This window comes from Triticum aestivum, chromosome 7A (assembly GCF_018294505.1).
Source record: "Triticum aestivum cultivar Chinese Spring chromosome 7A, IWGSC CS RefSeq v2.1, whole genome shotgun sequence".
Lineage (NCBI taxonomy): Eukaryota > Viridiplantae > Streptophyta > Magnoliopsida > Poales > Poaceae > Triticum > Triticum aestivum.
Genome location: NC_057812.1, coordinates 481,185,031 through 481,205,801, shown reverse-complemented (window position 1 = coordinate 481,205,801; position 20,771 = coordinate 481,185,031). Strand labels below are relative to the sequence as shown.

Sequence of the window (20,771 nt, the reverse complement as noted above, 5' to 3'; positions counted from 1 at the left end):
TTGTTCTTCTCTGTCCTCTGCCATTATAAGCTACAGGCTCTGCATCTCCACCCCAACTCCGTCCTTCTCCTGGCAATCTTCGCCTATTACTGCGAGGCTCACGTAGGGGTGCAGCCCTCAGTGGCCTTGCTGCGCCACTACTTTTACCTCCGGACCTCTCGTGGTCCTGCTTCTGCGTGCGCGAGCTTCATCGCGTACGGTGGCGCCATTGCCATTTCGAACCCCGGGAAAAGGATTGAGGGCTTCAGGAGCAAGTGGGTCTTGGCAGATGCTGGGCGCATCCACCCTCGGCTGATCTTGCCCACGGAGCAACCCACGAGCTCCAGCGATTGGGGTCGAGCGGAGCTCGCGGACCCCCACGCGAAGCTGGTGTTGGAGAAGATGGACACGGATCTGAGGCCGGCCAACATGGCGGCGGCGAAGCTGACCGGCGCGTCGCTGTTGAGGGAATTCCTGGAGCACCAGCTGGCTCCGCTTCGGCAGTACTCACTTCTGATGTGGAGGCCCCATCCGAGCCCCGCGGCCTTGGCCAACAAAGATCTGGCTGCGGTCCTCCAATCTCTGGTCGGGGGGCGATGTGGCGAGGTTGGAGGGCGCTCCTACGCCCTTGTTCCTCCGCGACGACTGGGAGCAGGTAGTGGAGTCCATGCCCGTCTTCAACGGGGACGGGCCCGTGCCTATGGAAACTCCCAGGGAATCGGTGGACGTGTCCTCCGACGACTCCAGCGAAGAGGAGGAAGGAGGGGAGCGGGAAAAAGGGCCTGACTTCGAGGCGACTGACGGAGAGTCGAGGGCTCCCCTCCCCCGGCGCAGGTCCCGCGTTCTCCGCCTCTCACCGAGCGATGACAACGAGGATGATGACGAGCAGGACGGCGGGAGCTTGCCCTCGATCCCGAAGAAGGACAGGACCGGGCTGATCTCCCGCGGGTCTGCCCCGGCCCCGAGGCGGACCGCAGACGCGCCTTCCGCTTCCAAGCTTCCCGAGGTTGACCCTTCCAGCCGGCTTTCAGGCTTCAAATTTGGCCGGAGGCCGCTTGAGCTCACTGGCGACGACCCGTAAGCGCTTGATTCTTGTCTTTATTTCTTGTTCTGCTTCTGAGGCTTGACGTCCGCATCTCTTGGATAGGCTGGTGCCCGCAGCAAAGAAGCCGAAGGGAGCTCCTGAGGTTCCATCCGTGGCAGCGCCTCTGCCCGCGAAGGAGGGTGACCGCGACGCACGGGCTTCTCCTGCCCGGTCGTCCTCGCGAGGCCTGGCTGAGCCGGCTGGGGCGAGCTCAGCCCCCATGGCCCAAGTGACTCCCGAGGTGCCTTTGCCTGCTTCCGCCACTACAGCCGTTAGGGCGCAGCAGGCTCCGCCTCAGGATGTTGTGGTCGCGCTGCCGCCTTCTCCTCCTGCTCCACCGGCTGCTGTCTCTCCGACTCCTCATGCCGTTCTAGATCGTGCTGCTGCTGAGCTGGACCGACTGTGGTAGGATCTTCTTGGCGCCGACCCTTGCTTGGTGGCCGGGCGCTTGGAGCTGGCTTCAGGATGGGTTCGCTCCAACGCTTCGATTCGGGCGGCGCTGGTCCAGGCCTCGACGGCTTGCAATGAGGAGAGGCAGGCCATCCTTGAGGCGAAGCCTGCTCGTGACGCAGCCCTGGGGGAGGTGGTCGACGTCCGTGGTCGCTGCAAGGCGCTGGAGGACGAGCTGCAAGGCCTGCGGGACCAGCTCGCGAAAGAGGCCCGCCTTCGCCAAGAGCAGGAAGAAGGCGTGAAGGATCGCGAGGCGGCCGTCAAGGAGAGGAAGGTCAAGCTCAGGAGGCGCCGTGACCGCCTAGGCGCGCTGGAGCAGGAGTTGGGGGCGAGGAAGGCCGAGCTGGACGACAAGGCCCAGGTTCTTGCTGAGGACCACGTGGCCTTCGCGGAGATGGAGGCGAAGGCTCGCTCCTCGCTGAGGACGCTTTACGATAGCGGCCTGGAGAGCCCGCTGGCTGGGGCCGAGGACGGCCCCGCCAAGCTGCTTCTCTTTCTGGTTCGCGCTCTTGAAGACGTCGCCCTTGGCCTTGGCCCCACGGCTGAGGCCGAGGCGCGTGTCCTGTCTTCTGCAGCGCTGACGCGGGTCCTCACCCACATCTACCTTTGCGATCCCGGCGCCGACCTCGATAGCCTGCTGGAGCCAATAAGCGGCGAGCGTGCCGCTGCCGCTGCCGAGGCCGTAAAAGGTCGCGCGGAGGCTCTGCTGGGGAAGTTCCGGGCCTTCAGCACCAAGCCGAAGCAAGACGCTGCCGACCCCGCTGCTCCATGAGGCGAACCCACTCCGCGCTGCTCCACCGCCGACAAGTGACTCCGTTGTGGCTCATGTCCTGCTTTTAATTCCTCCACATGTATCATGCCTCGGGGAGGCGTTTAAACTTGTGTTTGGCATTGAGATAACAGTGTGGACTGTAATATTTGCTTTTGAATTCCTTGAAATTTACGCTTTTCCTTCCTACTTTCTTATGTTCTACGCCGGCAGAGCCCGACCCCGCGCATACCTCAGCCGCCGTTAGCCCCGACCGGAAACCAGGACGGGACCAAGGAGTGAGGGGCTACGTGACAAGTTAGGCTCCTGAGTCGCGATGCTCAGGAGTCCCCCTTGGCACACGAACAGTAAGTAGGGAGGTGTGATGTGGGTGGATCTATCATTCTACGTCTGCAGAGCCCGGCCGCACGCATACCTCAACCGTCGTTAGCCTTTCGGAACTAAGGAGTGAGGGGCTACGTGACCAGTTAGGCTCCTGAGTCGCAATGCTCAGGAGTCCCCCTTGACGCTCAAACGACCTTCGTACCTTGGCTCCGCACGGGGAGAGACGCGCGACGAACCAGGCCCGGGGGGCCTGCCTGGGTGGCGTGCGTCTGGGCGTGACCCAGGCGCAGCCCCCGTGCCCAGCCCCCTCGCGCGGCACTCCCGAGGGGAGGCGTTACGATGAGGCTAGACACTGAGCTCTGGGCTCCCTGAGGTTGGTGCGGCCCGGGGGCCGCCCTCAGTTGTTTATCACCAGCGGGGAGCATAGCGCTTCCGTATGTGTACGGGCATAGCCGCTCCTCGGCATTGTCGTCAGCCAGCGCGGAGCATGGTGCTTCCACTGGTACGTGGGAGGGGGCTCCCTCCGGGAGGAGCCCCCGGGGCGTGTACAGCCCCGCCCTGACACGTGGCTGGCACGGTAGGGCCTGGCGAGGTGTATCTGGGCACCCGTGAGCCAACGCGGGACTCACGGGGCCCTACCTCTAGGCGGGTTGCGCCTGCCACTGGGCCTTATCTTGTGATGTGTCCCTGCAAACTTGGTTAGATGCCGACACTCTACGTCCTCGGGTCCCGGCCCTTGAGCTGGTCTCAGCCGTCGCTGGTATGCCAGGTCGCGATGCCGTGGACAAGGCCAGAGGGTGAGGGCTGGAGAGCCAGTAAGAGTCCTGAGTCGCGATGCTCAGGTACCCCCCCCCTTTAACATGCAAGTGGTCGGCATGGAGAAGAAGAGGTGCCGTGGACAGGCATCAAATAATCAAGTATGGTGGGTCGAACGCATAGCCGGAAATAAACGCAAAAGGGATACCTGCCGCTGGGCCTGGCCCGAGCGACTTGGGGATGATGCAGCCCGAGGGGCGCCCACAACAAGGTAAGCTAACAACATGAAATAAAAGGGATACATGCCGCAGGGACGGACCCACGCGGCCTGGGAATAATGCAGCCCTGGGGGGCGCTCCTAGCTGGAAGTAAAACTTGAAAGATGTCACCTGATGATATTGAGGACGAAGGAGTGTTGGTGTAGCAGACTCGGTGGGCTGCGGAAGCCGATCCTCACGAGCCCCCAGGCCTAGGGGCCTCGGGAGGCTCCGGAGGTGCTGGTGGCTCCTCGCGGACCATCTCCATCTCCGCCAGGGCTGCGGAACGCCTGGCCTCTTGTGCCTCCATGATGCCCCTCATGAGGCGCTGGTACGTGGCAGCCGCGTTCGGCAAGCCGTAAGGCATGCGAACATAGCTGTGGGGTGGACCTTCGCAGCGCCCCACTCGCGAGGGCCAGAGGCGCTCCAGAGAGGCGACTCGATTGAGCCCTGGTATGTCGATGCAGACGCGCAGCCCTCCATCCTCGCCTGGATGGGAAGCCACAGCTGGTAGGCGGCGGCCGCCTTTCATGACTCTTGACTCCTGTAGCTCCTGAATGGCCTTGCTGATGAACTCATGAGGGTCTAGCTTTCCTTGCCTTACTTCTTCTTGAGAGAAACGTGCTTCGAAACACGCCTTCATGTGGTGCCCAAGCACCTCCCTCGTGACCTTAGCCAGGTCGGTGGCCCTCCAGGGGAGAGCCCTCGAGCCCTGCCTGAGGAGGGCGCCGGGCGCGCTTTCTTATGTGATGGAAGGAGGTTCCCCCTGGGCAGGCGCGGGCCCTGAAGGGCCTGCCTTCTGAGGGGCCGCGCCTGACGATGTCTTCTTCTTCTTGGGGGCGGTCTCGGGAAGCCTCCTGCTTCCGCGATCCGAGTCTTCCAGTGACGCGGCCTGAAAGGATCGTTCCAGGAAACATACCATGTCCTTCTCTTCACAGGGCACCGTGATGACTCCGCCACTTCCTGGCATCTTGAGGACGTTGTAGCCGTGGTGAGTTACGGCCATGAACTTGGCCAGCGCTAGGTACCCAAGGATGGCGTTGTACGGCAGGCGAATGTGAGTGACGTCGGAGTCGATGAGCTCGGTGCGGTAGTTGTCGCGTGCCCGAAGGTGACAGGGAGGCGGACCTGCCCAATCGGGACCGTGGAGCCGTCGGTGACTCCGGAGAAAGGCTTGGTTGGCTGAAGCTGGCTGTAGGGCACTTGGAGATTGTTGAATGTTTTCACGGACAGGACGTTGAGCCCTGCCCCGCCATCGATGAGGGTCCTGGTGACCACCATGTTGCTGATGATTGAGAAACAAAGCATCGGGAGGACTCCGGCTGTAGCCGTACACTTGAGCTGATCTACCGAGCTGAACGTGATGGCACACGCCGACCACCTGAGAGGGCGCGTGGCTTCGAGCTTGGGGAGGACTGCATTCACTTCGCGGGCGAACTGCTTGAAGATGCGTTGAGAGGCTGGGGCTTGAGGCCCGCCCAGGATGCAGGCGATCGCGCGCGGCTCCTGGAAGCCCCCAGCCCCCTCGTCCTGATGGCGGTCCTCGTTTCTCCTTGGCTGCAGCGGTAGCGGAGGGAGGCCCGTGTTGCCTTGCGGGTGATCCTCGCGAGGCTGATCCCTCCAGTCTCCCTCGCGAGGCGGGTCTTGCCAGCAATCCTCGCGAGGTCGATCGCGCCACCCTTGGCGCGGGCAGCAGTCTTCCCAGCGTCCTGCGTTCCTTCCTCCTCCTCGACCGTAGCCCCGGTCACCGCGGTCGGGGCGACGGCCGATCCTTCCTTCTCGCACGGCTCGGAGCTTTTGACATTCGTTGGTGTTGTGGGTGTGGAGGTCGTGGTACACACAGTACCGACTGCCCTTGGAAGGTTCGGGCTGATCTCTGCCCCGCTTGGTGTCTGGTTCTGCCGCGAGCACGGCAGCCCCCTTGTGCTTCACATCCTTGGCCTTGGGCTTCTTCTCTTCTGGGTCTGCGGCAGGCAACTCGAGGAGGGAGAGACGCCCTTCCTCAGCCCTGGCGCACTTGGTTGCCAAGTTGAACAGCTCCAAGGAAGTGCACAGGTCTTCATGCATCGCCAGCTCCTCCTTCATCTTGACATCGCGCACGCCGTCGGAGAAGGCTGAGATGATGGCCTTCTCGGTCACCTTGGGAATCTTGAGGCGTGCGTTGTTGAAGCGCTGGATGTACTTCTGCAGGGTCTCTCCGGTTTGTTGCTTGATGCGGCGCATGTCGCTCACGGCGGGTGGCCGGTCGCGAGTACCTTGAAAGTTGGCGATGAAGCGGGTGCGCATCTCGTCCCAGGAGGAGATCGTGCCTGGAGCCAGGTTCAGGAGCTAGGTGCGGGCCCCGTCCTTGAGCGCCATGGTAAACCAGTTCGCCATGACCTTCTCGTCTCCGTTGGCAGCTTCGATGCCCAGCTCATAGAGCTGGAGGAACTCCGTAGGGTCGGCCGTGCCATCGTAACGAGGAGGCAGGTCTGGCTTGAACTTGTCGGGCCACGCGACACTACGTAGCTCGATGGTGAAGGCACGACAGCCTTCTGTGGCCATGGGAGGCCTTGGGTGACGGAGAGCTTGGTCTTGCATGTCCCCACGCGCTGCAGCTGGGAGCAGCGCGGGGTCTTGACGTGCGGGAGCAGGAGCATGGTCGCGACGTGCTGGAGCAGGGAGCGCCCGGGCAGCTTCTTGCGGGCGAGGGACTCCTTGGCAGCTCTGCTCTTGCCGCGCTGGCACCTGACGGAGCGGGTTCCGCCCAGGGGCCACGCGCCTTGGAGCCATGGCGCCTTCTTGAGGAGGAGGCGGCCGGGGCGCCGCCGGAGCTTCGTCGCCCGCGCGGGGCGGGGTGCGGTGCAGCGGAACGGACGGCACGGGAGAGCCCCCTGCGGCGCGGACGAGCTCGGCGATGCGGTCGAGCCATTCTTCATAGACGTCGTCGACGGACGGTAGCGCAGGAGCTCGTTTGCCGCGATGAGCGCAACTCGAGCCTCCATGCGTGCGCGGAGCGCGTGGGACGAAGAACCAGCTGGGGTGAGCGAGGGAGTAGCGGTGCGGCCGTCTTGCCGCACGGACGGGTGCTGAGACGACGCTTACTGCTCATCCCCCGCCGGGCCGGTGGCGGCGTTGACGGCAGGTGACGGGAAACGGCGAGGACGCCCGCCGACAGGAGCCGTCTGGGTGACGCAGGAAGCGAGAGCGGCCCGGCGCTCGGCGTGGGCCCGACGAGTGTCAGACATGGACGCGATGGTCGGAGGAGAACGGGGTGGTGGAAGACGAATTCCGGCGCACCCCTACCTGGCGCGCCAAATGTCGGATTTCGGGTTTCGGCAGACCCTTAAGGTTCGAACACTGGGGTGCACGCGGAGATTTCGCCTTCTACCTACCTGCACCCCTCCGCCTTGTTAAGATCTAAGCTATGGAAAGAACAACATAAGAGACACAGGGTTTATACTGGTTCGGGCCACCGTTGTGGTGTAATACCCTACTCCGGTGTGTGGTGTGGTGGATTGCCTCTTGGGCTGATGATGATGAACAATACAAGAAAGAACAGCCTCGCGAGGGTTTGTTCTTGGCCGGGGGGATGAACTGCTAAGAGGAGTTCAGTCACCCTTCTCTCTCTCTCTTCTCGATTTTCTCTCTGATTTCGGTCTCAGCTTGTTTCAGGGTTGGCCGATTTTAGATCCCCCCTACCCTGGGGGTGGCTAGTCCTATTTATAGGCAATGGCCCTGGCCCTTTTCCCAAATATTGAGCGGGAAGGGCGCCAACAATTGGCCATTTTGAAAGGGAACATCTGGTACATTTATCCTGACTAAAGTTGGTCCTCGCCTGTCAAAGACTCTGGTGGTGACGCTGGCTTGGGCTCCACAATGACTTCCTCCCTGCCATTGGACTGGTCTTGATCTCGTTGCACCGAAACGGGCGCCTTTGCTTGATGCTCCCGCCTACGCTTGCTCCCTTTGCACCAAAGAGGAAAGGAGGATACTGCGCGGGCTGGCGCCAGCCTGGCGCCCTTGGTCGTCATGGCTTGCGTCACGGGCACCTCGTGAGGTACCCCGTCTTAATCTCTCCGTCTCCTCGCGAGCCAGCCTGATAAGGCCGTGCCTGAGGAACCTCCGTGTCGTCCGCCTCGCGAGGCTTGGCCACTCGCGAGGGTCTTGAGTCTGTGTTGATGAAGATGGGCCGTGTTGGGCCCCCTTTTAAGCCACGCCACAGGCCGCAAGCAGGCAAGTCTAGGAACCCTCGTTTCCAAAACGCCGACAATGTGGTTTTTGTTGACGACATTTCATACGTACATGTAATCTGCAAGTATCCAGGGGAGAGTCGCCCCACCCAATGAAGACTGGCTGGTATCAGCTTTCAGAACACCTTATCTTGGCCTTTGGCAACAAGCTGATACGCCACTACTCACATGGTGTCAAGCAGCAAGAAAGAACAAGACGCTTGCGCTTTCCATGGCTGCGCCCACCATCAGAGCTCATCCCCAGCACCTGTTTCTGAAAGCAGATGACACTACTACATCCTGGAGCTGTTGGAGAACGTCGGTGGTCTGATGACTATTGTGCACAATACCCTCAACACTGAACAGGCATGCAAGCGTGTGCTATCACCATTCCACACAGGGGCAGGTGATGATCAACAGAAGTTTGAAGCGTATGCTACAGTTTTGGATGTACCATTAACAGAAGTTTGAAAAGCATCATGCATGCATATAATAAATCTGAAAAAATAAAAATAGGATCATGCATGCATATGTATTCTGAACGGCCATATATATCCCAACGTCCGCAGGTAAGCTGGAATCCTCCTTACGTCCAAGTGGTCGGATACGACTTTGGAAGTTAAACACGAGTCCCATGGTCGTCCAGGTGAGAGCGGGAGTCCGTCGGCAAGCCTTGCTGCATATAGAAGTAGCGCACACGTTCCTCTGATTTGTGATGGAGTCCCAGTCTCCCAGATACAGTGGAATCGAGGCCTGGTGCTGAAACGAGCTCCAGATCTGCCATGTGATCTCGACGAGAAGCAGATATGGTGGAACCGGGGCCTGGTGTCTGTACAACTGCAGACCCGCAGCTCGATCTGGGTGCTTGTTCACCTCTCCACCAGGGGTGGCTGCACCAGAACATCGGAAGGATGCATCGAGTGCCCTGTCTCTCCGAATGGGTCACCTGAATTTTCAGCGCGGTTTTTGTTTTGTCAAGAATATTCCGCCCAGGTCGTCTTTTCCCTGTAAATAGCTACCCCCACATCCAAACAAGGCCTAAGGGAATCATGCATCCCAATCCATTACAAGTACATTAAAACAAGGTATGAAGCAGGATGCAGTTCTGCTTTGAGTGTATTCAGAAGATGTATCTCACTGTACCCAAGTACAGATTTGGGAGTACAGAGTGGTGCTCTCTATCCATACATAACACAGTAACACACTGCCACGATGATTATGCAGATAGGCCTTCTACTTCACAGTAGCCAGAAATGAAAAAAACAAATAACAGACAACAAATTACAGTCAAAATTCCTTGTGTGCAGAAGAAAATGTTTTCGCCCTGGAGAATCTGATGCCGCTCACATTGGCTAGAGAACAAAGGGTAATTCTGAAAATTACAGGTCTATCTGCTGTGGAAAGCTTAGCTTTTCGTAAATCCTGGTGTCTAGCGCTCTTCTAACTAGGCATGCACTTCTCCTCGTTACTAATACACAAAACATGATGATCTAGCCTATGCTCCCTTGACTTTACGTGATGGAGGCCGCCGGAATATGTTAATGAGATCGTCGAGGCCCTGTTCAAGAGAAAACGTATCATCTCAGTTGCAGGGAAAGAAAGCTTCTAGTTATGTTTACAGAAATGAATCGGTCCATACCCGTGTTGTGATTACTAGGAAACTGAAGAGAACAATTAGATAGGAACCGAGCACCAGAAGGAATAACAGGTCGAAAGTAACACTTGCAACCTGTGAAATGGACAATCAAAGGCCAGTTGAGGTTCTTTCAATGTGGTAATGGTGATATCTAAGAAAAGCAACATAAAAGGTGGATAGGAATTCATCCGTGGATGACACATCACAAGGCACTACCAAGCTAGAGGCTCTATATATGCTCAGTACACTTTTATGTCATTCTGAAATTAAATGGCGATATCCAAACATGGAGAAAGTGTGGCATGAAGCTTACACACTTACCTGGTATACGTTTAAAGTTGATTTTGTTGCATCGTAGAAAGTGAACATGCCATCAAGGACGTCATTTTGAACATGCACATCCGTAGTATGCTCGGACAGTTCCTGCACCAATATATAGATAGTGTCATGGCTTGCGAGGAAACTATGAACAAGGTGAACTAGATGAGATCACTGATAGCAGGTACGCAACCTTTTTAAGTGCTAAGATGAAGGGGTCATTCTTCTGAAGAAAAGGCGCAACCCGTGGTGTCCGTGAAAAAAGATCCAACCAGGACCGGATGTAGTGAGGAATGATGGCTAAACTGCTGTTATCAGCAAAAACATCAATGTTCCTTCCTCTCAACCCGTAGATTTGTCTCTGTGAAGAGGCATTATTAGTATAATATCAGACTTCATCTAACTATAAGAATCTTGGTTCAGAAGAGCAAGAGGCGGACGGTAACTTTAGTTCTTCCAATCACTTATTATAGCAGCATTTTGCACATCTAATCATTTTAACATTCAAACATGCCACCTACATAACAAGAAACCACTGAAACATGGATGGAGGGCAGAATCTCCTAAACCTTCGTCTAATTATAAGAATCCTGATTTAGAAAAGAGCAAGCGGCAGCCAGTAACTTTAGTTCTTCCAATCAATCATCATAGCGGCATTTTGCTTACCTAATAAATTCTTGCATCACATTCAAACAGACATGCTACCTAAATAACAGTATCACATGAAACAATTGTAGTATGGATGAACAGCTGAATCTCCTAAACCTTCGTCTAACTATAAGAATCCTGGTTCAGAAAAGAGCAAGAGGTAACCAGTGACTTTAGTTCTTCCAAACAATTATCATAGCAGCAATTTACATTTCTAATGATTTTTAGCATCACACATGCTTATAGCATGAAACCATTGTAACATGGATGAATGGCAGAATCTCCTAAACCTTTGTCTAACTATAAGAATCCTGGTTCAGAAGAAAGCAAGAGGTAATCAGTAACTTTAGTTCTTCCAAACACTCATCATAGCAGTAATTTGCATTTCTAATGAATTTTTGCATCACTCAAACATGCTTATAACACAAAACCATTGTAACATGGATGAACGGCAGAATCTCCTAAACTGCTATTTGTATGCAGCTAGACATTTGAGTGTAACTGAAGCACTAAAATAACTCGATCAACTTTGTGTTGACATATTTCAGGAGAAACTTCATGCTAAGTTAAAACCAGTTGAACAGGTATATTATCCTACATACATGCTACTGCTGTGGACATTTAAATCTAAATTTCTAACCAAAGTGCAAAGTAAAATGAAAAAATTCAGAGCAAATGATTTAGCTTACCGCAAGACTCTCAGAAACTAATTTGACAGTTCTCATTACTGACTCAACATCTGCTGATTCTCTGAAAGAAGGAATATACAAGTAAAATATTAAAAACTAAGACAGTGAAAAAAGGATTAGGGTGTATTAGAAGTGACTTCACCTAGTGTCATACAGACCACCAGTGCTTTCCAAAAATTCAGGAGGTGTAGACAATTCCGAAAGAGTTAGCGCAGTCACCCTAAACCTCGAGAATTGCTCATGTTCCCATGCTACCTGCAAGATTGCAAGCATGTCACTTGGCAAGCTTGAAAGTTTAACGAAATAGAATAGTTAATCAGCAATGCTAAAGCGGTAAAAGGCTTCTAGATTCCAAAATGTAAATACTAAAAAAGCATATTAACTTCTACAAATAGCATATACTCCCTCCGTTCCTAAATATAAGGCTTTTTAGAGATTTCAATGCAGACTACATACAGAGAAAAATGAGTGAATCTACACTCTAAAATACGTCTATATACATCCGTATGTTAGTCCGTATTGAAATCTCTAAAAGGTCTTATATTTAGAAACGGAGGGATAGTTCTGAACTCGTTTCTAAACCAGCCCTGATGCTAATACTAAGCTAATTCTTGATCCTGCACTCGAAATACTATGTCAGGCTACCATGCCAGAAGAATTGATTCACCAATAAATATTTCAAATGCTATCATGCTAGTACTGACAGTAAGTACATGTAAGATGGATTATCTGAAATCCTGATGGGATCCAAACCTAATGAAGGTTTACAATGCTTCAAAAGGCAAGAACATACTCTAGAATTTGACACATTAATCTTCTTGTGCTTGATGCCGACTGAAATGCCCATTTCCTTGGAGACATCTGAAAAATCCTGAAGCAAAGAAACTTCGAGTTGTGAATGACTTATCATTGCAGACAATTGAGGTTATGGACCAAAAACTTGAAATGGCTCTGTACTTCAAAGATTTGCTTGATGTAAGGGTTCTCTGGAGGCTTTGATACATGCATCCAGAGATCATTGCTCCAGGAACCAACGCTATTCAAGCAAATTGCATAGTCAATACTCTCGCGTACACGCTGATCGAAACTTCTAAGCCACTGTAACAAAATTTGAAAACCATACAGCTGTGAGTTGACCATGAATATGCACCAGAAGGCTTTCATAATGGCGCAAGATGATCACTAACCTTGCTAGTTCCATTGTAATTGTAGGGTCCGCCAGATGTTAATCCAAAGAGAAGATTAAACTTGCCTCTGGTCTTAGGACTTGAATAGAGGCGTGAAAAGATCCTTGCAATTTCTAGAAGAGCCACAGCTCCACTTCCATTGCTGTCACTTCCCACGGAAAGCGCCTAAAAACATATGTATTATGAAAATATTGAAAATAATATCAAAGATTCTTGAAACATTTTTTCTGGGTTACATACAGGTGCAGCACCAAAAGTGTCATAGTTTGCAACTATGGCAATGGTTGGAAGCTGTTCAGCATCGCCCTCTCCTTTCGATCCAGGTAACCATCCCTGCAACTCAAAGATATTAAACTTAGTCCTGTTGACATCTCATGAAAGATGGGAAACACTATTATATTTATAAGAGTCAGATATCAGGTGTAGCAATCACTTCTGGCATATAGCCAGCCATTCATCATGGTCTATTTAATTGTTTGTTTCGAAAGAAAACAGATCTATAAGATGTTGCAGTGAATTATAAAGTAAATAAGATCAACCTGATGAATGCGAAAGTAGACAGTAAATTCATGTCAGAGCAGCTACCTGGATATTTGAAATGGTTGGAGATGACACCTTTTTAGGTTCCGCAGAAGGCACTACAAGCTTGTATCTACAAGTCCAAAAGATAATCAAGACCATGCAGGAGGCTGACAATTTATAGTCAAGTGCTACACTAATTATAGTGCAAAATGCTGGACACTCGAGAGTATGCTGAGTTTCGTCTTCAAGTATTACCCTCCTGTTGATGCAGAGGCTGGCTGGCCTGAAGAGGCAATTTTACGAATATCTGCCAATAGGTTATCCAAATTGTCGTCATGGAAAGCGAAGTACACTGGAAACTGCATTGAGTAATGCACATGAGTTAGCCAAAATATTATATCATATTTAAAAAGTTGATCACTGAACAAAGAGGAAGCAGGACATTTAGACTGCAAAAAAAAAACATTAGCAAATCTGAAGGAAAGATCACTATTTATAAAAACAATGTTATACTGTAAAGAGGGTCACAGAAACTGTTGGTGCTCTACCAATAGCAATTTAAAGTGTGCATCCTTCAAAACAAAGAGAAGTTTGGTTAACAGCTAAAAGCACCAATCAGCATTTCAAATGCAACTTTAATTGTATTAGTTTTGTTGAGCTACATTGCCAAATACAAATTTACAAAATAGATTGCAGAAGCTCAATGCATATTTACAGTGTTATAATTTGTACTTCTAAATGTTATATCTGTGGAGCTATGTGATATAACTAACTAGATACTGTATAAGTAATGGAACATATAAATCACAAGCAAAGATAGAAATAATTGCCTAAGAGATTTATAACTTACCGGCACTTCTTCATGCATGAGCAACTTTTCTAGCTCAGCCAGCACATTCTTTGGTTCCCCCTTGTCATCGTTGTTTCCCTCAACATTCTTAGTGCTGATGTTTCTCGGGAGCAGAATGAGCAACCCTCCAAGATGTTTTTTCTCTGCCAGGTACTCTGAGTAGTACGTAATGAAACAGAAGTTTGTCAACACTATTATTTCAATCAAATTTCATGTGCAAAATAAATAATTAATACTGTGGTTCATTGAAGAAACATGATCTTTTTCGGATGGCTCATGCATGATGGAACATCATCGTTGAGTCATGATTGTTGTAGTTTAGATGCCATGACTTGACAGTTCGTAATGCCACATGAGTGAGTGCATACATTTTGGTAGGAGTAAGTACCAAACAAGTCAGATGATATAACTGAAGGCATACTAAAGCCCATAAATAGAGCTTATCCTGGCTGCGACCCGGTTGCTGTAACTAAACGAGCAGCATGTGCCATTTAGAAACACGAAAGTAACAGATACACCCCGACACCGCAATCTTACGAGATCGGAAAGTACATCGCAAACACTACACATCTCGATCGGCAATGCGAAGTGGCACACAGATCGAGCTCAATTCTAGCTAGAGCCGGCGAAGAGCTCGTCTCATCTACTACAGCGTGCTGGTACTAGGAGGATGGGGCGTAAGAGGGAGGGCGGGAGTACCTCGGAGGAAGGAGAGCGGGAGGTCGAGCAGCGGCGCGACGAGCGCGGAGCGGGAGAGGTCGGCCCCCGCGGGGAGCGGGAAGGCGGCGGCGTGGTGGTTGAGCGCGGCGGCGCGGGAGCCGAGCGGGGCGCCGGCGAGGTCGTACTGGATGAGGCGGTAGACGCCGACGGCGGCGGCCGCGTCACCGAGCTCGACGCAGGCGAGGAGGACGAGCAGGACGGCGAGCGCGGAGGAGACGGAGGCGACCACCTCCCCGGAGGGAGACATGGCCGGCGCGGCGGGGTGGGGTGGGGCTCCGGAGCCGGGGCGGAGATGCAGATGCAGCCGCTGCCGCTGCCGCTGCTGCCGATCTGATTGGTATCAGACTGGTGTTCAATCAAACCAAGTCCTCCTCTCGACCTCACCTTCACTGCGTGCGGAGGTGGCGGCGTGGACTCGCGTGGTAATTCCCTCTGCTTTTCTGGGCTCCTTCGCATAAACTTCACCATGTGATTTCCGATCGTGGATTAACATCGCATGCATGCATAATGGAACAGGTCATGTGCGGGCTTGGCATAGTTAATTGATACTGCCATGCTTCGGTTAATTAGTGGCTATAAACTAATCCCATGGGTGAAACATCATGGTAACTTTGCAATGTCAAGTGACTAGCTACATTCTTGTTTGGCATCGCGATATTATTTGTTGTGTTCAGCTACGTTCTTATTTTACTCGTTGAGAGTCAGGCTCCACTCCGACGTGCTTTGCATCTTTGAATTCCAATGATGCTTATAAAAAGGAAAAAAATGATGTTGTGTTTCTTAGGTTATTAGGCAATTTTTATTAAGCTAAATTCAGTTTGGCAACATAATAAATGTGCTAACAAAGCATATCATGTATGATAAACCAGGCACATTTAGCATATATATGAATCGGAAGCATTTGTGAACGCATGTCTAGGTTGCATCCTGATGTTCCTTTGGGTGGATTTTTGTTAGGCGCTTTTCTCTTTCAGAATCTATGTGAACTGCTCTTTTCTGATATCATATACCAATCCTATGTCAAGTTTGGTTACGACCTCTGTGTTTGTTGTACATTGTTCGGATGTTTACTTGCTTATGCCCGATCATATCCAGACTTTCTTCAATGACTACACAATCCTAGAAAGGTTCTTAACTGAAATATCAGAGACTTAAACTCCCCAGATAAATGGTTGCATATTCAGAACAACATTGAAGAGAGTGGTTGCACCGTGGTGTGTTTCGAGGGAACTAAAAAAGAGCATATTAACATACCCTTCATTAGGAAATTTTGTCCTCCAAGATTTGATGCCTTCGCGTTTTCTACCATTTGTAGTTAGATCTGGTGGAATTCTCGTTGTTTCACTTCAAAGGAGAGCTCCTTTTCAGAATGAATCTGCAACTTATGTAGTGCTTCAGTCAAACAAATGTGGGAATTGCTAGACTCACATAAATATCTATGCTCCATGACAGGATGATAAAAAAACATGATTCCTTGGTTGGCTGGATGGTATCTTCATCCCTGATGATCCAGATTGGCTGCTTTTAGGAGATTTCGACCTCATTGAAAGCTTTGACAATAGAAGCAAACTTGGAAGGGGAAATTGTAGGAAGTCAGAGTTTTTCCATCCAAGAAAGCCTTTCTAGTTTAACATCTACATTTCTAGATATTATGGTAGTTCGAATGACTTGTTGCATTTTAATGCAGCAATCAGTCAACTTGGTCTCGTTGATATCCCACTTAAAGGTAGAAAATTCATGTGGACTAATATGCAAGCTAGCCCTCTTTCAGAGTGATTGGACTGGTTCTTCACGTCACATCCTGGACATTATCTTACCCCGTTACTTTACCCTTTCCTTTAGCTGTGATAACTTCTCACCATGTGCCTCGTGTTATTCACATTAAAACATCTATGCCCAAGAGCAACATTTTAAGGTTTGAAAATTGGTGGATGGATCATGACAATTTGTGCCTTCACTGAAGTCTATTTGGACTAAGAGCATTCGCTATGTAGATGTTACTAAGAGGATTAATGCGAAAAAATGGAGGTTCTCAAGAAAAGCTTGAAACTTGGGCCAAAACCTTGTCTATTTGTGACGCCCAAGGCCGGAGCTTCAGATGCCTTCCAGGGTTTCCGGGTTCCGTCGTGTGATTTATTTGGTTCATTGCATTCATCTTTGCATTGTGTGCATTGCATCATGTCATCATGCCATCATGTCATTTCTTTTTCTTAACTCAACTAAATAAACATATGGGTCTTCGATCCATTTAAATCGAGGGATATTCACATGGTGAAATTCTCTTTATAACATATCTCCCAATATGCGTAGGGAGCTATATTAAATATTCCATTTTCGGAATCACCCATGAACACACGTGCAATAATTCCCCATGTCTATTCCTCTTCGAGTTTGACCTTCAAACCTTGCCAATATCTCTCATCTCTTTTATCGAGGCTCCTCCTAAAACCTCAACATTTTTGGACACTTCTATAACCAAGCCCTAGTTCAAACCCATTTGAATTAAATTCAAATGTGTTTGAATGACATCTTTCAATCATGTCTCCCCTAATTTTCATGGACAGTGCACATTTTTATGAGTCCGTGAAAATTATCCCCGTGCCCAAACTCTTTCTCTAACCTTTATTTTCTCCCCTTTTTCTTTCTCTTTATTTTTCTATTTTGAAAAGGGTGAGAAGAGGAGTGAGAAGAGGGAGCCAGGCCGGCCATTTACCTCTAAGCCCATCAGCCAGCCCACCTGGGCCTCTCGCGCCGGCCCACCAATCCCACTGCTAACCTAACCCGATCCCCTCCTCCCTCTCGCTCCCACCAGCGCCGCCAGGAGCCCGAGACCCATCTCCCTCGCAGCGCCCCATCCGCTCGATCCCCGTGCTCCAACCGATTCCCTCGACCCTCTCCCTCTGGTTCTCCTAGCGCCGCCAGCTCCTCCTCCACCTCGCCTCTCCACAAACCCCGTTGTTGCTTCTTCCAGCATCGCAGGATGCGTCCAGGGGACCAATCCCCATGGCGTCATCGTCTCAGGCCACACCTATAACACCCTCGATGCGGCTATAGCTCCCACGTGTCGAGGCACGACTTAGAGACATAACCGCATTGAAAGCAATATCGCAAGTTAGGCAATCATCACAACATCCCATGTAATATATATAGTAAAAGGGGAGATACATAGTTGGCTTACACTCGCCACGTCACATCAAAGTACATAAATAACATGCATCATACAAACACTCATGGCCCGACTATGGCGCCAAAATGGAAAATAACCCAACATGCGACATGGTCCCGATCGAACCCCAACTGGACACCACTACTGATCATCAGGAAAAGACACATAGTAACGCTGAGAATCCTCGTCGAACTCCCACTTGAGCTCGTACTTGTCACCTGGAGCGGAAACACCTGGACCTGCATCTGGAGTTATAGTAACCTGTGAGCCACAGGGACTCAGCAATCTCGCACCCTCGCGATCAAGACTATTTAAGCTTATAGGAAGGGGTAAGGCAAATATGTGTGGAGCTGCAGCAAGCGACTAGCATATATGGTGGCAAACTTATACGCAAAAGAGAGCGAGAAGAGGAAGGCAAAGCGCGAGCGAGAATCTAGAGGAACAACCTGCGCAAGCATTACTCCAACACAGTGTCCACTTCCCGGACTCCGCCGAGAAGGGGCCATCACGGTAACACACACGGTTGATTCATTTTAATTAAGTTAAGGTTCAAGTTATCTACAACCGGACATTAACAAATTCCCATTTGCCCATAACAGCGGGCACAGCTTTCGAAAGTTCAATCCCTGCAGGGGAGTCCCAACTTAGCCCATGACAAGCTCTCACGGTCAACGAAGGAATAGACCTCCACCCGAGACGTTCCGATCAGACTCGGTATCCCGGTACAACAAGACATTTCGACAGGTTAAAACAAGACCAGCAACACCGCCCGAATGTGCCGACAAATCCCGATAGGAGCTGCACATATCTCTTTCTCAGGGCACACTCAGATAGGTCAAGCTACGAGTAAAACCAACCCTCGAGTTTCCCCGAGATGGCCCCGCAGGCTGCCTGGTTCGGACCAACACTCAGAGGAGCACTGGCCCGTGGGGGGCTAAAATAAGATGACCCTCGGGCTCCGGAAACCCAAGGGAAAAAGAGGCTAGGTGGCAAATGGTAAAACCAAGGTTGGGCATTGCCGGAAAAGCTTTAATCAAGGCGAACTATCAAGGGGTTCCCATTATAACCCAACCGCGTAAGGGACGCAAAAATCCGGGAACATAACACCGATATGACGGAAACTAGGGCGGCAAGAGTGGAACAAAACACTAGGCGAGAGGCCGAGCCTTCCACCCTTTACCAAGTATATAGATGCATTAAGATAACATAGCAATATAATGATATCCCAACAAGTAAATAAATGTTCCAACAAGGAACGGCTCCAATCTTCACCTGCAACTAGCAACGCTATAAGAGGGGCTGAGCAAAGCGGTAACATAGCCAATCAACAGTTTGCTAGGACATGGTGGGTTAGAGGTTCAACATGGCAATTGGGAGGCTGACAAGCAAAAGGTAGGCATCGTAGCATTGGCATAGCAAAGAGCGAGGAAACTAGCATAGCAAAGATAGTAGTGATTTCGAGGGTATGATCATCTTGCCTGCAAAGCTGTCAGAGTTGACTGGATCCTCAAAAGCAAACTCAACGGGCTCCTCGTTAGCAAACTCGTCTCCCGGATCTACCCAAACAAGACAAATAAGCAACAAGGATACAATCAACCACGTGCAAGCTCAAACAATAAGATGCAATGATGATATGCTATGCGGGATGCGATGCGGGGTGCAAAATGCAAGATATGACAGGAAAAGCATGAACCTGGCCTCAACTTGGAAAACCAAGTGTGCCACTGGAAAGATGGGATGAAATTGCTTGAAAACGATATAAAGAACGCCGGAATCGGAGTTACGGTTTGGAAATGGCAAGCGATTTAAGAATGACACCGGTCTGCGATTTACAGCAAGTAGGCATCTAAATGCAACGAAATGAACATGCTACAGCCACCAAACATGACAAAAAAATACATGACAGGGATGCACACAAGATGCTTAACAAAAGTCTAGCACTGAGCCACGGCCAATTCATCCATTATGAGGTTCAAACAAGCATGGCAAAAACGCAAATGCAAAACAGATTTCAGACTTAGTAAAATTAACACTTGTCTGAAATTTCAGATCATGAAGCCCTCTTCGGAGCAACAAAACAACATGATACATGACCTGATTAAGACAAATAAGAACATGGCATGGAGCTACTCAACAAGCTTAACAAAAGTCCCTAAGTGACCTGAGGCCAAAAGGGAACACAAAATATACTAATAAGCACACGAACATAGCTAAAACACAATCAGATTTCAGACTTAGTGAAAACTGAGCATGCTGAGATTTAACTCATGAAGGCATGTAAACGAGCTCGATGCACTCACTATGGTGCAAGTCATGGCAAGGCAAGCATACATCCATTAAGAAGGCACAAAATATAAGCTAGAAATGGCAAGAACAATGGCATAGCATGCACGGATCAACTACAATAGCACCGGCAAAATCGCAAACGAGTTGACGATCTGCCCAGATTCACAACGAAGCAAAAGTAGAGCTCGATTGACTCAAGCTAGGGTGCTCCATAATTGCAAGTAAAGACATGGATGGATAGAGAATAACAAGATTAACAAAACTCCCTTACTGATCATCCTCAAAAGAGGCACGGATCACTAGGAAACAACATGAACATATGGCATCATGAACTAAATAATCCCAGACTTAGTGAAAACTACTAAGTCCCTGAAAACAGATTTACCGGGTGCCTCACTTTGCAAGCTTGCACAAGTCACCACACACATCCTAAAAATGCATGGGTTGCACCTCTGGAAAGATAACAAAATGCTTAACAAAACATATGAAGGACTTACAGGCATATCATGCACACAATAATCATGGCAAAAATGACAAAAGTCTAAGATGAACTAGCAGATCTGACAATTAACTCACGAAGCCTCCTTCTAACAGCATTTCGGGCATCAAGATGAACTCAAATGAAAATGATGCAATGGAATAAAATGATGTACTCGTCGAGACGAACATTTTGATATAATATATCTCCAAATCGGAGCTACAGATGCGGAGATATCGCTGATCAAAGTATGCATAAAAAATTAGGGTTAGGGACGAAAAAGTCAACCGAGAGGGGATCTAGATCTAGATCCAGCCGGCTGCACTGTAGCACGCACACACCCCGAGGTCGCCGGAGTTCACTGTTTGGTGGAGGAGGAGATCGTCGCCGGGGACTTGCCGGAGCTCGGGGAGGAGGAGGCCGGACGTGGGGAGGAGGAAG

General features: G+C 50.5%; 1 protein-coding gene across 1 annotated transcript; it reads right to left on the bottom strand.

The window, feature by feature from the left end:
• Window positions 1–8,918: 8,918 nt before the first annotated feature.
• LOC123147681 (nicalin-1) lies at window positions 8,919–14,764 on the bottom strand. Its single transcript, XM_044566953.1, has 14 exons — window positions 14,380–14,764; window positions 13,681–13,835; window positions 13,086–13,189; window positions 12,894–12,960; window positions 12,549–12,641; window positions 12,309–12,473; window positions 12,079–12,219; window positions 11,915–11,992; window positions 11,264–11,376; window positions 11,122–11,182; window positions 9,978–10,145; window positions 9,788–9,889; window positions 9,470–9,559; window positions 8,919–9,388 (listed from the first exon to the last, which is right to left on the bottom strand). Exons 1-14 carry the CDS (start codon window positions 14,645–14,647, stop codon window positions 9,326–9,328), a joined length of 1,668 nt encoding a protein of 555 aa, XP_044422888.1. The 5' UTR covers window positions 14,648–14,764; the 3' UTR covers window positions 8,919–9,325.
• Window positions 14,765–20,771: the final 6,007 nt, after the last annotated feature.